Source organism: Leptonychotes weddellii, chromosome 6 (genome assembly GCF_054177405.1).
Source record: "Leptonychotes weddellii isolate Sample4059 chromosome 6, ASM5417740v2, whole genome shotgun sequence".
NCBI classification, from domain to species: domain Eukaryota; kingdom Metazoa; phylum Chordata; class Mammalia; order Carnivora; family Phocidae; genus Leptonychotes; species Leptonychotes weddellii.
This window is the reverse complement of record NC_138374.1, coordinates 61,912,523-61,927,892: the sequence shown is the minus strand read 5'-3', so window position 1 is coordinate 61,927,892 and position 15,370 is coordinate 61,912,523. Positions and strand designations below refer to the sequence as shown.

Genomic DNA, 15,370 nt, shown 5'->3' with positions numbered 1-15,370 from the left:
CTTCTGGCCTCGGAACCGTGAGAGAATCAGTTTGGGTTGTTGTAAGCCACTGCGTTTGCGGAAATGTGTTACAGCAACAAAGGAAACATGCAACAGCCTGGCGCACACACTCAAGCCTGTCTCCTAACGGCACCGTGGGGGGACCCTCAAGGCCCACGTTCCAGGCCCTTCAAGAGCCTCCCCTTTGGGATCGTCTTCCAGGGTTAGTGCTCCCCCCATCCATTACAGAGGACCACCGACCAGCCCTGTATGGGACAGGGCTGGCACCTGGGGAGCGGAGAAGGTGAAACGTCCCAGGGGAAGCTTCTGGGAAGGGCTTCAAGTTTGTAAGTGTTTCGGGGTGCAGGCAGCACCCATCCCTGTCTTTAAAGCTGCACGTAAAGCTTTCTGCTGGGGATCGTTTCAGTTCCTGGCCACCTCCCCCCGCTCCCCTTTCCTCAAATCGGCCTCTGCTTTCTGGCCGCACAAGGAGGCCCCGGACACGTCACACAGATACGGATGGATGCTTGGAAGTTCCAATGCCTGTGGCCGGCTGCCTCCTTCCAGAACGTGAAGGAGCCTGGGCAAGGGGTGCACATTCCCCACAAACCCCCAGGCCCCCAGACCTCCCACAACGTCAGCCTGAGCGATGTGGACCCCAGGGGGATAAATACGACAGCACCTGTGTTTTGCATGGTCACTTTGAAGAGGCAGCAATCCAGACGTCCTGAGTCCCGAGCCCGCCGCGTGTTAATGAACTGTGGGTGCTGATCAGGGCCCCCCTTGCCGCAGCTATTAGAGACTCTGTTCCCCCCGCAGCCCCGGCCCCGCTGGCCCGGCCCTGGCTTCATTTGGGTCTATCTTCCACCACACTCTGCGCTCCCTGGGTCCCTCGTCCCCTCTTCCCCTCTTCCCTCCGAGGCCCGGTGTGGAGCAGAAGCTGCCGCCCAACACCTCTCTGGTTTGGCCTTTCTGGAACGGCTACTAGATGCCAGGGCTCTGGGGAGAACCGGACATTCCAGAAGCAGGCGCGCTTGGGAGTCTCATGGCTGAGCCTGGCCTGAGGAGCGAGTCAGAGACGCAGAGCCTCAGGCCGAGCTCGGGCCCCGGAGTCAGCGTCCGCATCTGCCCAGGGGGCCCGAGGCTGCACACTGGACTTTAGGGCTGGGGTTAGGGCCAGCCCCGAATCCCCCTACCAGCATAGGCTTCTAGAAGGGCCGGGAGCACCAGCTCTTGGATTCCTGCTCTCGGGCGGATGATGCATCTTCAACCAGAACTCTAACCGTGACAACTTCTCCTGTCGTCCCTAAAACAACCGCACACGAGAAGCGGTCTATGTATGTGTGCACGCTAAGGGTTCAGGGCCTTCCCCCCGACCCCCAGCCCGTCCCTCCCCGCATGGGGGCGGCAGGGAGCCTGAGGCACCACCGCTGACGTCATCCTGACTCGTGAACCGTGCTCTTGACGTTGCTCACGGCGACACGGGACAGCACGGTCACGCCGCAACGAGACGAAGACAACATTGGTGTTCTTTGCCTTATTTTTAAAAAGCAGCTAGCAGCATGCCTCCCACTGAGCAGGCTGCTGGGGGGCTGTGGGGAGCTGTGGGGAGCTGTGGGGGGCTGCTGGGAGGCTGTGGGGGGCTGCTGGGGCGCTGCTGGGGTTTGGGCAGTTGTTAGGAGCACCATGTTGCCAACCAACCCCCTGCTGTTCTTTGTCCTCCGGCTCGTTTTTAAATGGGAAGTGGGTCAGGATGTTACCAGGATACAAAATACCAACATTTCCCAGATTGCTTAACACAAATATGTCAATTCCGGGGGTCTGTTTCTTGTCAACCATTCTTCACTAAATTCTAAGTCTTCCTGGGGTTGCAAAGTGCTCCTCCCGTAGACAAGGGAATGATTCAGCAGCTCTGACCCCCTCCAGCCTGAGCATTTGTGGGGCCTGCAGGGACGGTGGCCCGGGGTGCTTCCCCGCCCACCCAGGAAGCTCATCAGAGCCCAAATCTTTACCAAGTTTAGGAAACTAAACAATATTTGTTTGTTATTCATTTGGCAGCAAACCCCAACCTGAACAGACATGAGGCTGCTTAAGATCCTTACGTTACGGAAGTTTATGGAAGTGTGAAGAGTCCTCAGTTTGCCGCAGAAAGATACCTGTGTTTGATTAGCAGGCGCTGTTCCATGTGGCCCCATGGTACCCAGGATGGAAACCACATTACCTTTCTAAAATCTGAAAAGTTCGGATCGCTGAAACATGTACTGAAGGCTTTAGGCTTTGGACAGATTTTGGATTTGAGTATCATCCCGTGTGATTTTTTTTTCTAATAGGATTTATTTTTTTAGAGCCGTTTTGGGCTCATAGCAAAATTGAACAGAAAGTACAGAGTTCTCATATGCTAGTAGGTGAGATTTTTGATGTCCTAAAAATCCTCTGTGCTCTACCTATTCATCTCCCACAACTCCTGACACCACTGATCCTTTTACTGTCTCCATAGACATTCTTTTCCAGAAGTTCGTATAGCTAGAATCCTACAGTATGTAGTCTTCTCAGATCAGCTTCTTTTTCTTAGCAATACGCATTTAAGATTGCTCTGTATCTTTTCATGGCTTGACAGCTCATTTCTTTTTAGCACCCAACGATATTCCATTGTCTGGATGGGCCAACATTTGATTTATCCATCCCCATACTGAAGGACAACTTGGTTGCTTCCCAACGTTTTTTGGCAATTATGAATAAAAGCTGCTATAAACATCCGTGTGCAGGTTTTTGTGTGGACACAGGTTCGCCGTGTGATTTTGTTTAAGATTTTATTTCTTTATTTATTTGAGAGAGACACAGAGAGAGCACCAGTAGGGGTAGGGGTGGACGGAGAGGGACAAACAGACCCTGAGCTGAGCAGGGAGTCCGAGGCGGGGCTCAATCCCAGGACCCTGATATCATGATCTGAGCCGAAGGCAGACATTTAACAACTGAGCCACCCAGGCGCCCCCACCATGTGATTTTTAAAGCTGCAGAATGAGCAGATGTTCAGGGTGCGTCTGAGAGACTCTAAAACACCATGTGCTTTGAATGTCAGTGACTCCATCACTTCAAGGGAGCGGGGGTCCCGTAGCCCACCTCCCTGCATGCAAGTTACTTCGCACTTCTGTTGAGTCTACCGAAAAGTTATCCCCTGAGGCTTGCTTTTAAGCTTTGTTAAGTGGGTTGAGACCAGCCTTTGGCTTAGGCTAATTTGGTGCCACGCCTGAGGCCACACCCTTCCGAGGACCCTACTGGTGGCCCGTCAGCGCCCTTCTGGCCGGCGGGAACACACACTGTTCCTGGGCCCCTTGAGGTCGGAGGATTGTTCTACCCGCTCCTTTCTGGGGACCTGTCCTCACTTTCATGGCCTCCTGCCCACACCGGTGGCTAATCAGCACCCAGCTACACGACGACAGCCGCCCTCCTCTACACACTGCCCCCCGAGTTCTGGCCTCCCTGGCACCCCCAACTCCAAACTCTCTCAAACCTGAGTCGCCAGGCTCTGGGTCCTCCTGTGCTGGGGCCTGGCCACTGTCCACACAGGGCTCAGTCTCCCCTCTCTCTGGGATCCAACACTGCTCTTGTCCAGGGTCCACGTGCGCCGTTTCCGACCCTGGCCTGGTTCAGCTGTTCAAGGTGGGAGAGTAATTCAGGTGGTGGTTACTGCACCAAGCTGGGTTCCTTAACAATCAAAACCCAGCTCAAAGATTAAGAATACATTTCAGTTCCACATCAGTGAGAGCTGAGACAAGGCGGGAATCGCGGATGATCTGAGACCCCGTGTGACAGTGAGAACGGGGCTGAGCGGAGCGCGGAGGCCCTCCGGAAGCCGCAGGCGGGGAGCACCGGACCAGTCTCTGCGGCCATCCAGCGCGGCGCCCAGCGGCCAGTCAAGGGAGGCGGGCGGGGCCGGGACGTCCGCACAGGGCAGGGACAGTGTGTCTCCTTCGGAGCTGCTGACCCTGCGGCAGGAGGAGGACACGGGCAGGGAAAGGCTGGCTTTGTCCCACAGCGGGGAGCTTCTGTCTGGGCTGTCTGGCGGCTGAGGAGGAGGGGGCCTCTCGCGTATAAGGATGCCAGGCACTGAGAAAATCAACGGTGCCTTCAGAGAAGAACCCCCCCGAAAACCTGGCTTAAGAATCTACCACTCGCTCAACATCTGCAGTCCGTCACCGTCTTGAGCCCTGGAACATGAACTTGAGCGGGAAGGTCTCCGCAAACCCGTGGCAGGGTCACGTCTGCCCGTTACTGCGCCGCCAGGGCTGCTGCTGGTCTTAAGGTAGGGCAAGGCCGAGCACCCGACGTCCTGCGGCCCCGAGCTGCCCACCAGGAGAGGCCTGAGGACCCGGGAGCTGCCCTTTCCACACGCACTTATGTGGCTGAGCGGCTCTCAGAGGGCAACTCCATGTAGTAGTTCCAGGGAGCTGCAAAGAATTCCTGGTCAAGGGGGGCGCCTGGGTGGCTCAGTCGTTGGGCGTCTACCTTCGGCTCAGGTCATGATCCCAGGGTCCTGGGATCGAGTCCCGCATCGGGCTCCCTGCTCAGCGGGAAGCCTGCTTCTCCCTCTCCCACTCCCCCTGCTTGTGTTCCTGCTCTCGCTATCTCTCTCTCTGTCAAATAAATAAAATCTTTAAAAAAAAAAAAAAAAGAATTCCTGATCAAGACTCCCAGCAGGAGATCGAGGTGCGCAACTAAAGCAGCTCCAAGATCTACGTCCTTCTCTTTCTCCTGGACACACAGCCAGACCAATTCCCAGCCCCTCTGGGGCTGAGTTCCAGACACGGGAGTGTGTGGAAGCGTGGTGTGCTCTCCCATGCGGGGCCACCACCCCCTGGCGTGGCCCTTCATGTGCTTTTCCTTTCCCAGTTGGCTGCAGCAGAGGGGGAGACCGAATGGTGGCCCCCAGAAGGTCTGCCCACATCCGAAGCCCCGGAACCTGTGCCTGGTGCCCAGTGACCTTACGTGGCAAAGGGACCTTCGCGAACACAATGAAGTTTGGGATCTCATGATGAGATCTTCCCGGATTAAGCAGGTGGATCCTAAATCCAAGGACAGGGTTCTTGAAAGGGAAGAGCAGAAGGCCATGGGAAGAGGGAGGCAGAGACTGAGTTGTGCTAACGTGAGCCGAGGTGGGAAAGGTAAGGAGGACTGTGTCCGTAGAGCCCTCAGAGGTGGGACCCCGCCGACACCTGTGTTTGGACTTCTGCCTTCAGAACTATAACAGAATTCTGTCGTTTTAAGCCACCACATTTGAGATAATTGGCACAGGGAACCAACACAGGAAGTCACCCTTGGGGAATGTGGAAGCCACAGGATGGAGGTGGCAACTGGCAGGCAGCCGGGGTCCCCGAACGACAGGGAGCCCCCCCGCTGACTCATGCAAGGCCTCCCTGGCATACGTCCCATTGGCCAAAGAGACGTCTTGTGCTGAGACGGCTTTTTGACTCTAACATTCTGAAGTAAAAAATAATTCTAGTTTTAGTGTAAAAAGGTATTGCCTCGTCCTTAAACTTTGTTCAGTTATGATTCTTCAAGGCAAAGCTAACTAACAACACACAGTAAATGACGAAGACATTCTGGGGAAGCCAGGGATAAGTGTTCTGGAACTTTCTGCTTTTTACTACAGATTGTTTCTTCAGCCTAGAAATCGGTATCAGGGACCCCAAGTGTGTAGCTGTGAGCCCAGAACATGGGTTACTGAACCCAGGCCGAGCCTGGGGCCCCAATCCTGGAATATCAGCTTCTCTGTTCCGATGCTCATATTAGGGAGGGACAATTACCCCAGCGGTGAACAAACTGGACTCTGGAACTATCTTGCCTAGATTTAAATTCTGCTTATTAGTTATCTTAACTCCTTAATTTCTTTTTTTTTTTTTAAAGATTTTATTTATTTATTTGAGAGAGAGAGAGCAGGAGAGGGAGAAGGGTCAGAGGGAGAAGCAGACTCCCTGCCAAGCAGGGAGCCCGATGCGGGACTCGATCCTGGGACTCCAGGATCATGACCTGAGCCGAAGGCAGTCGCTTAACCAACTGAGCCACTCAGGCGCCCTTTAACTCCTTAATTTCTGTTTCCTCGTCTGCAATATGGGGATAATGTGGAGTTGGAAGGGCTAAATACGTTGTATCCCTGTCAACCACGTTTTGAAACAGATGAGAAAGGCAAAGCAGCCAGGCAGAGGGGACACACTGAGGCTGGTGTTGACAAGCGCTGGGCCACTGAGCAGATCGTCGGCAGGCAGGCAGATCTTGTCAGCCTGGCAGGGATGGGAGGCTGGCCGTGGTGGGAGGTTGGCGTTACCCACAAGGGCGTAAGTTTACACGCAGAGGCGAGTGCAGGGCCGGCCACCGTGGCGGCTCACACAGGTCCCGTGAAGCTGCAGGCTCGCTGCAGGCATAGGGATGGCAGGCCCTCCGCTGGATCTCCTTCGGCTCCCGGCGGCGTGTGCAGCTTCGAGAAAGCACAACTTCCGCAGGCCCCCCTCACGGAACTTGGGGTCTGGAGGCAGCAAGAGACAAACGTGGGTGCCGGTTTATCTCCACTGGTCAGCCTTGCTCTCTCTCACTTCCCATCCAGCTTGCCTTCCCGACCGCCCCCTGTGGCCTGAGGGCCCAGCACGGGCGCAGAGAGGCAAAGGCCCGTGTAGACGGCTGAGCCAGCTCCCGCGGCCGTGCGAGGTCCCACCCTGATGCTGAGTCCCCTCTGCTCTCTCACCCACCGGGCTGTGTCCGACCACACTCCCTATCCCGTCTGCTCGGAGCCCGCTCCAGCCAGGGCAGGGTGGGCGCTCGCGGCTAAGGCCAGCATGCGCAGACGCAGGCCCTGCACACAGGGGGAGCCACACGGCTGCAAGGGCTGGGGGACGTGCGGCCCGGAGCTCCGGCTGCCCTCGCTGCTGGTCTTGCCGCTTTTACTGGGGTTCCTCTCATGCCCCCTACTTCTCGAGCTCTGCCTCATCACTGCACTAAAGACAAAGTTCCTGCTAGCTCGCAGACCTGCTTTCTTAATTAATTGCCTCTTACCCTCTTCCTTTCTCTCCCCGGGGCCGACCTTTAAACAAAGGAGATGCTGAGATGCAACGGATCTCGAGCTAGAGGGAGAAGTACGCCCGCCTTCGCGGGGTGGTCCTGCTTCCGGACACCCCTGCAACCTCTCCCTCTCGACACATGGGGCCCCGTGGCCTTGTCACCTCCCACCCCTGCAGGAGGTCTCCACGGGCAGGCCCCACGGCTGAGCGCTGGGGAGGCAGGTGCCCTTGAGGACACACGCCCCACAGGGCACCGGGGAGGAGCACCAACTTAACCTGCGCTCGATCCACAAATAAAAACCGCACGCGCTTTTGGCAGACACGTCTTTTATTCAGGAATACGTCTTGCCTCCTGGTTCCAGCTCCGCCGGGAGTGATGCCGTGACCGGAAGCACTCTCGCTGAACACCCAGTGGGAGAACGGAGGAGCACCCCCCCGCCCCGCCTCTCTCAGAGCGTCCCCTGCGCACGGTCACGGCCCCGGTAGGGGAGGGCGAGCCCTCCAGCGTGATCACCCCTGCAGGTGCGTGCCTCCCACTGAGGGCCAGGGGGCCTACTTTCCGTAGCCACACATCTCTATTTACTCTAATCATATTGTAGAAATCGGCTCTTCCACGCTAAGATTTACAATAAAAATAAAATAATTTGCTCTGTAAACTATAGTAGAAAGTTTGAAGTGTCTTAAAAACAATCTTCCGTACAACGGAAAAAGGCTTCTGTGTTCTGTTCTGGGTGACAGGGGACCCAAGTGGGCGGAGAGAAGCTGCATTGGCGTGTTGCTGGAGACACAGCGGAAGCACTTCTGGAACACGGAGACTTGGAAAGAGGACAGAGCCACTTTCTTCCCCTCGGGCTCGACGTCCAACTCTCCTCTCCCCGCAGGCTCTTCCAAGATGCTCAGGGCTGTTCTGCCGTTGCCTGGTCCTTGGCGGCGGCGACCAGCTCTGCGAGGGCGGGGAAGCTCTTTATGTCCTTTGTTGCCAGGCCCATCTTTTGTATCTGCAAAGGCCATGAGAGCGAATAAAGGCCCCTCGGTTTCAGCTGAATGCAAACAAAAGACCCTTATACAGGACACTCAGAATATCCACCCCCAGCCTCTACGAACCCAGAAAAAGGGCGCTCCCCAAACACTGGTAGAGAATTTTTCCCTTCACAGCAAAGGACTGACTCATGGTCAAGCTTCACTTTTTGGGATTAAACACTTAGCATTCTAAGGAGCCAGAATGTTCATTTATCTCAGTCCGTCACACCAGGCTCTTACCAGGCATAAGAGCCTCTTTTGTGCACTGCAAAAGAAAATTCACACAAAAAGAAGAATAAAGTGGACTGTTAAGTGGCGAGTTTTCAAAAAAGCATTGGCCTGAGCTCTTCATTTCTTCACACGCCACCAACAACCTTTTCTCAGAACCTGATGAGCTGCAGACGCTGTGGCAGAGCGAGCACCGTGGATTACTGTGGTAACCGAGTCGTGGCATACCGTGTCCCCGCTTTTGTTAACAGCAGCAACAAACACCATACACACACGCACACGGAAACCTGGACAAATCCACACCAAGTATATAGATAGCATCTGTTGGCACGTTGCCGCTCATCCTGGGGACAGTGCCATTTCTATTCGTCCCCCTGCTGCTACCCCCCACCCCTCCCCTTCTTTCTTTGGCTTCTCTGTTCTTCATTTTGCTCTAACAAATTGTCTTGCTTATAAAAAGACTCTAAGTTTCTCTTGCGAAATAAAGAAACAGGGCAATGGACTTCTGCCAGAATGAATCTCTAAATTCGCCTCAAAGCAGCAAAATGGGGATCTCCAGTGATGACCCTGATGTGCAAGAATCCTCAGTGAGCTAGAAAGCCGAGCATCTCCTGATGGAGATTTCAGGATCTCCCTTCTTTTCCTCTAGCAAAAGACCTTCCTGGAGGACCTGCGCTATACAGCGAACCTAAACAGTTTAGAAAGCCAGCTTCTCAAGGGCGAGGAGTTTCACGATCCTTGAGCAAGTCACCTCAGTGTGAACAGAGGCCTGGCACAGAACCCGTATCTGCCTCCTAAGTGACATTATGTACAGTAATACTCATCCATCCGCTCTGACTCTAAAACCTGTGTTTGATGGAAAACAGAAAACTCAGCCAGGGAAGCCAAGAAGTTAGGCTCAGACGATTTCTCGAGGGCCACAATGAGAAATCCATGGGCTAATGCTTTTCTAGTTATTCTAACCACCCGATCACGTCTTGGGCACTTTCCAGGAGGTGGACAAATAGGACACCATCTCCGTCTGTGAGCTCACACTCGAGTGGGCCTCATGAACACGAGCGCCCCTGAGCCAAGCAGAGGTTGTCAGACCTCAACTGTCAATTTTTAGTATTTGGTTATGCACATCCTTTTCCTTCGGGTATTCTGGGGCCCTGACCCACTCTTCCAGCCCCAGGAGTGGATACCCCCCGCCCCCTCGGCAACATGTGTGGGTTCAGGTGAGCCGCCAAGAGACCGCTGGGCCTGCAGAACTCTCGTCAGATGCACCGAGCTGATGATGGCTTGGGGCTTACCTGCTCTCCCAAGTACTCCACATCCAAGGCCAACTGCAGCCTGATTTTGTCATCATCGCTCATGCCGCCGCCACTGGGACCGACGGGGTTGGCGGGACTGCTTTTCCTGGCTTGCTTCAGCCTTTTCAGGCTCTCCTCCATTTTCCTCACCGAGCTCAGAACGTCTGACACGGTTTCGTAATACCTGGGGCATGAGACACACTCACTGGTGAGACCGAGGTGTTTGTGTGTATCCCCAAACAGATGAACTGGCTTTGTGGACCAAAACAAGAGGTTTTTTTTTTGTTTTTTTTTTTAAGATTTTATTTATTTATTTGAGAGAGAGAGAATGAGAGACAGAGAGCAGGAGAGGGAGGAGGGTCAGAGGGAGAAGCAGACTCCCTGCCGAGCAGGGAGCCCGATGTGGGACTCGATCCAGGGACTCCAGGATCATGACCTGAGCCGAAGGCAGTCGCTTAACCAACTGAGCCACCCAGGCGCCCAAAACAAGACACTTTTAAGACAAAAATTCATTCCCAATTAAAAAAAAAACAGCCATGGTAATTTTATCAATGTTTTTTAAGACTGAAAAGAAACAGGTTTTTTTTTTCTTAAGATTTATTTTTTTTTTGACACAGAGAGAGAGAGAGCGCGCATAAGCAGGGGGAGGGGCAGAGGAAGAGTGAGAAGCAGACTTCCCGCTGAACAGGGAGCCCGATGTGGGACTCGATCCAGGACCTGGGGATCACGACCTGAGCCGAAGGCAGGTACTTAACCGACTGAGCCACCCAGGAGCCCCCAAAGGGCGGGTCTTGACTCTCTAGCACTGCATTCCCTCAGAACTGAAGAAATATGTACATGGACTTTGTGTACAATTTTACTCCCGAACACTAAGAGGAAATTGTGAGCCAAATGGTCTTTCTTACTTGAAGGGTGAACATCTGGAGCTCATTCCCCAAGTGCAAGTAACAGATTCATTTATGGTCAGTTCTAGAAACAGTTCATCTTTTAAAGAAGGGAAGCATTTAGATTTTTAAATAAAACTAATTACCTTCACAATATTCTCAATAAAATTTGCAAATTATAAATGAGTTGCATTTCAAAACTTTGTTTACAAGCTGGTTACTTGGCACTTGGAATGTATTTGCCCACAAAAGCAATACTGTAACCCATTGTTATGCTCTAAATTAACCCACAAATGTCACTTAATTCAGAAGCAACTGAAATAAATCAAATACTATTGCAAAATAAACAAAATTCAATAATAAAATTGAATAATATACTTTTGACATAACTCAATGCTGGCATTTGGGGAAGAGTTGATTAAATGAGAAACGAGGAGACACTGAACCACAGGGATGTTGGAAGACCTCCTTATACTTTCAAGGGCTACAGGGTTTTAGACATGGAACACTTATCCACTGTAATGCTACTTCTGAATGTATGTTTTCTCTTCTAGACCGCGGTGGTCTCACCGGTACAAGCCTTTGATTACGTGGCGTGATCAGAGCCATTTTGGTCACAGCTGAGAAAGGATCTTCAAAGAAAAAGTAAGCCTGGACTTGGAGAAAGAGGCCTGCAGGAGGCGCATCACGGACAGCAAAGCCCAGGCGTGCCCAGAGAGGTACAGGACCAGTGTGAGCCCCGGGGAAGCCGGGAGGCGGTCTAGGTGGAGGCAGGCGGCCCGACGTGCTCTGGGTGCAGGGCGAGTGGAGCGAGCACAGCTCCACCATCAACACAGGAAGGACTGAGTGCCTACGCCCGACTCGTCCAGCAACACCCTTATTTGATGGGCTCACCACCTTGTCCACATGCAACCCTCCGGTGGCCTCAGTGGTCTCTGACTCAGGGCTTGTCTAAGAACGCCTGGAATAACCTACTTCTCAGGTACTTACTTATGAGTGCTCTCAGAAAGTGCGCCTTCTAGCCACTGCTGAATTATTGCCCGTTTGAGCTTATCCTTGTGCCCACTCTGAAGCTGGTCAAATGGCTTCAGAGCACTGTCCACATAAGAGGAGGCTGTTGTTGGCACCTCCTGGAATAATGACGGTAGGGGTTAAAAAAATAAACAGAAAAGAACAGAGTAAGTTCCTCAAACTTCAAAGAGATGCTACTGACGTACTGGTTTTGAGACACGTACAAACTCCCTCCCTCCCCAAAAGCACTAATGTTGTCTACAGAAAGATACCTGGAGAACAGATGGGGTCAAATGGAGTAAAGCAAGGGAAAATCGTGTTTAGAGCCAGAGACAGAGAGAGAAAGAGAACAAGCACTGAAGTATGCACCGGGGCAGACGGGGGTTGGGGGAGAGCTGTGTTCTAGACTGTGCATTTCTAACGAGCTCCCACCAGGTGATGCTAATGCTGCAGGTCGACAGACCGAGAAGCAAGGATCTAGGGTGAGTAATTTGGCTTTCCTTAGTTTTAGTTTCTTCATCTGCAAACAAGGACACTGGCATTCACTTTACAGAAGAACAAATGAGAGTATCTGACCGACAAGCACCTGGTAAATATATTAACATTGTATTGAACAAACAGGGAAAGTTGGTAGGTTACTAAAAGAAAATTAATGTATTTGGGAATATAAAATAGGTCTCTCTCTCCCACTTTGAAGTGGGAGTTTCAAGTCAGACCAGAAAGAGAAAATCAGGAGACAAAGTACTCTTGCTGGAAGCAGCAATCCTATCGCACACCCCAGATTTTAAAAGGAGAAGAATAACCACAAAGGAGATTTGCTCCAGCTCAGTTCAGCCCTCACTGCCTCCAGAATGCCGAGGCAGATGGGAAGGGCAACACAAAATGCCCACGCTTCGCACACACAGAGGCTGCCCTAAACCAGGGACGTGTGGCAGGAGCTCCAGGGACATTCCAAAACAGCACAACATCTTAGGAAATTTTCATAGTTCTTGAAAATAATTTTAGTAGTAAACTGCCTAATATCCAACTCTACAATTGTGAAAAAAGAAAATTCGATGGAAAATTAAGTGACATGTAGCAAGAAGGAAACAAGCATATAAATGCCTGAAAATAAGAGTTCAGGAGGGGAAACTAAACCACTGGTCAAAATGAAGTCCCCAAATTGCCATTCTCTAAAGTGTGACAACAGGAGAATTCGACTTTGAACACCAGTGTGTGTGCATGCTTTTCCATCTCATAAATGCTTTCCATATTCTTAATGCAGCTTTTTATCAAGTTAAAGAACGGGAGAAGGCACGTACTTGCTAGGACAATATGAAGGGAACAAAGGTAAATTCAATTTTTTTCAAATATAAGATACAAAGACCAAAAGAGTATAGGAGTTAAAGATATTTTATTAAAATGCTTTCTTTTGAAACAACTATCTTTCCTTAAGGCCAAAGGAATCCAGACAAGTCTGTACTGTCTGAGTCCAATTCCCAAAGCAGCTGACCATAACCATCCACCCGTGGGATCCCCTTCTCGCAAACAGAGATTCTTTGGATGAGGCCGGTTAGGTTGGCCTCAGGCTATCCCTGGGAACCTCTCTCTGGGTCTTGCTCAACCACTCCCTCCCTCAGTGGCTTTCCTGCTATATATTTCCCCACCTCAAAATTCTTTTCAGTGAGTGGTGCTGACCTTATTGGTTCTTCGGTAAAGCCTAGGGACCTCCAGGGCACTTTTCAGGTAACTGAAGCAAGACTCACTTAAGTCTTGGATGATCCTGTTACTCAAAGCAGGAACACAGGCTGCCAGAGACGTCTGGGAGTCCTCCAGGGCTGCTGTTGAGACATAAAGATTGAATGTAACCACTTACTCAGGCCCAGATGTGAATCTTAATTTAGACAGTGTCATAGTATTTAGAGAGTGTACGACAATAAATCAAATCAAATCATTAGAATTAAACAAAGTATCTCAGAGAAGTTAAAATCTCAGAACAGAATATAGAAACAACCAAGGATTTACAACTAAAGAAGAAAAGGCTAAATATATCCTACAGTCTCTAAAGTTTTATTTTAAATTATTTCTTACCCAAACATTTGCTGAGTCTAAAGATTGATTTTTACCTGAGATAGAAGAAAAATTCTTAAAGCCAATCATTTCAAGTTTTGGCTTGATTGTTTCCAAGAGTTCTGGAAGCTGAAATAAATATGCACTTTATATATTCAGTTACTTTTTATAAATCAAAGGAAGAGGCAATTCTATTTGCATCTATAAACTCTAAAATATTGTTAATGAATGATGAAACTAAACTCAGAACTTTCTGTCATTTTCATCAGAAGAAAGTAAAACTCCTAACGCTTTCACAATAACAGAAGCCAACAACACGGGAAACAGCCAGGGCACAGCTATTAACAGGCCCAGGGAATATGAAAACCATTACCAAAACAAGCTTACAATGAAGACCATGTTTTTGCTCAAAACACGTATTTGTTCAAGCACCACAAAATATTTAAACGGGAGGAAAGCAAAATTACGTACCAGAGCATTCAAAACACAAATTCGGCCCAAAAAGCCCTCTTAATTAATGATAAAGGCCCCAAACATGGACCCCTATCCAGGGAAAACAGAGGGAGAAGTTTTAACAGTTGAGCACTTTCAAAGTACAGCTGACGAAGTATGTGGTCAAGTGGGGTGGAGACAATTAAGCTCCAACCCGTTAGCGATCATGGTGCACGGAGTACGCAGAGCTAGCGAACTGTGGAGCATGGCTCGCTCGGGGCTCGTGACAGCGCCACCAGAAAGGAGGCAGAGGCCCCAGGTTCACACAGTTCGCGACACGACTGGTAAGTAAGGAGGAAGAGAGCCCACCTGGGTGGGGGGGGGACGCTAGAGAGACACCTCGGAGGGCAGACAAACACGTTCTCTCGAGGTACCCTTGGGCCCCACGATTCTAAGCCCCACGAGGCCAAATGGCACCAGATCTTTGCACGCACTGCTTTCTGTGGCAACACTGAAGCGAGCACCTGGGATTCTTCCGGGACACAGGCCTACCTGCTCCTGAAGCTTGTCCAGGTCTGCGACCACATATACAAGTTGCGTACTGGAAATGGAGACCACGGGCTTTGTTTCCGAAGGGGCACTTCCTTGGTCTTCACCATTTCCTTGGGTAACTGAAGGGTCTTTGCTACCAGTTACCAAAGGCTTTTTAATATCCTTGGCACTTTCATTAGAGATGGGCCTGAGTAAAAGCTGAAAAACCATTTCAATGATTATTTTTCCACTAGCAGTATCTCTGAGCTTTTGTTTTTGTGGCTCAACAACTCACCTAAAGTGATAGCTATCTACAAAGTATTCACTACTACCAATGGAAGCACAACAAGGAGAAACGAGGTCAAGCTACAATCCCACATGTACTTATCCTCCTTAAGCCTGTGTCTAACTTCCGGTGATAAAAAGTAACTGGCAAAAATAAAATAGGTCCCTAAACTGAACGAAAATTAATTTCTGGAACATCACAATTAAAAAAAAATTCATTAACTCTATTAGGTAAATCATTTACCAAGTGTGCTTGGGAACTTTATCATTATAATTAGTAAGAATAAAAAAACCAAAATCTAAGCCTCATTATGCTTCAAATAATACAAATGAAAAGTGTTACTTGTATCATGTATTGTTACAAGGGAAAAACCAGAGAGAAGTACCCTGGCATCAAGAAAAAAATGGAATAATGAATGTTCAAGGCAAAATAATTTATTAGAGACGTAAGAATTACTGGCTGGTAAGAATGCAACAGGCAGCCGACTCAGACCTAACTGAAGAATCTCACCAACCCCTCTGTGCTGCCAGAACCGACTGCACAGTGGTCTTCAGAAACAGCCTGATGGGCAGGGTGGTCTGCTAAGACCCTTCTGAGCAGAGGAAGGCA

General features: G+C 50.6%; 1 protein-coding gene across 3 annotated transcripts in view; it reads right to left on the bottom strand.

Moving 5' to 3' along the window:
• Positions 1-7,338: 7,338 nt before the first annotated feature.
• Positions 7,339-15,370, bottom strand: part of COG2 (component of oligomeric golgi complex 2) — a 50,576-nt gene continuing 42,544 nt past the window's right edge. For 2 of the 3 annotated variants that reach the window (XM_081824256.1, XM_081824258.1), the window contains 6 exons: positions 14,497-14,694; positions 13,569-13,641; positions 13,141-13,283; positions 11,443-11,582; positions 9,569-9,752; positions 7,339-8,026 (listed from right to left, as the gene is read on the bottom strand). In XM_081824256.1, the coding sequence (XP_081680382.1) occupies positions 7,925-8,026; positions 9,569-9,752; positions 11,443-11,582; positions 13,141-13,283; positions 13,569-13,641; positions 14,497-14,694 (840 nt within the window). In that variant the 3' untranslated portion in view covers positions 7,339-7,924. The remainder of the gene's footprint in view (positions 8,027-9,568; positions 9,753-11,442; positions 11,583-13,140; positions 13,284-13,568; positions 13,642-14,496; positions 14,695-15,370) is intronic. The other variant, XM_081824257.1, reaches the window with a different exon arrangement.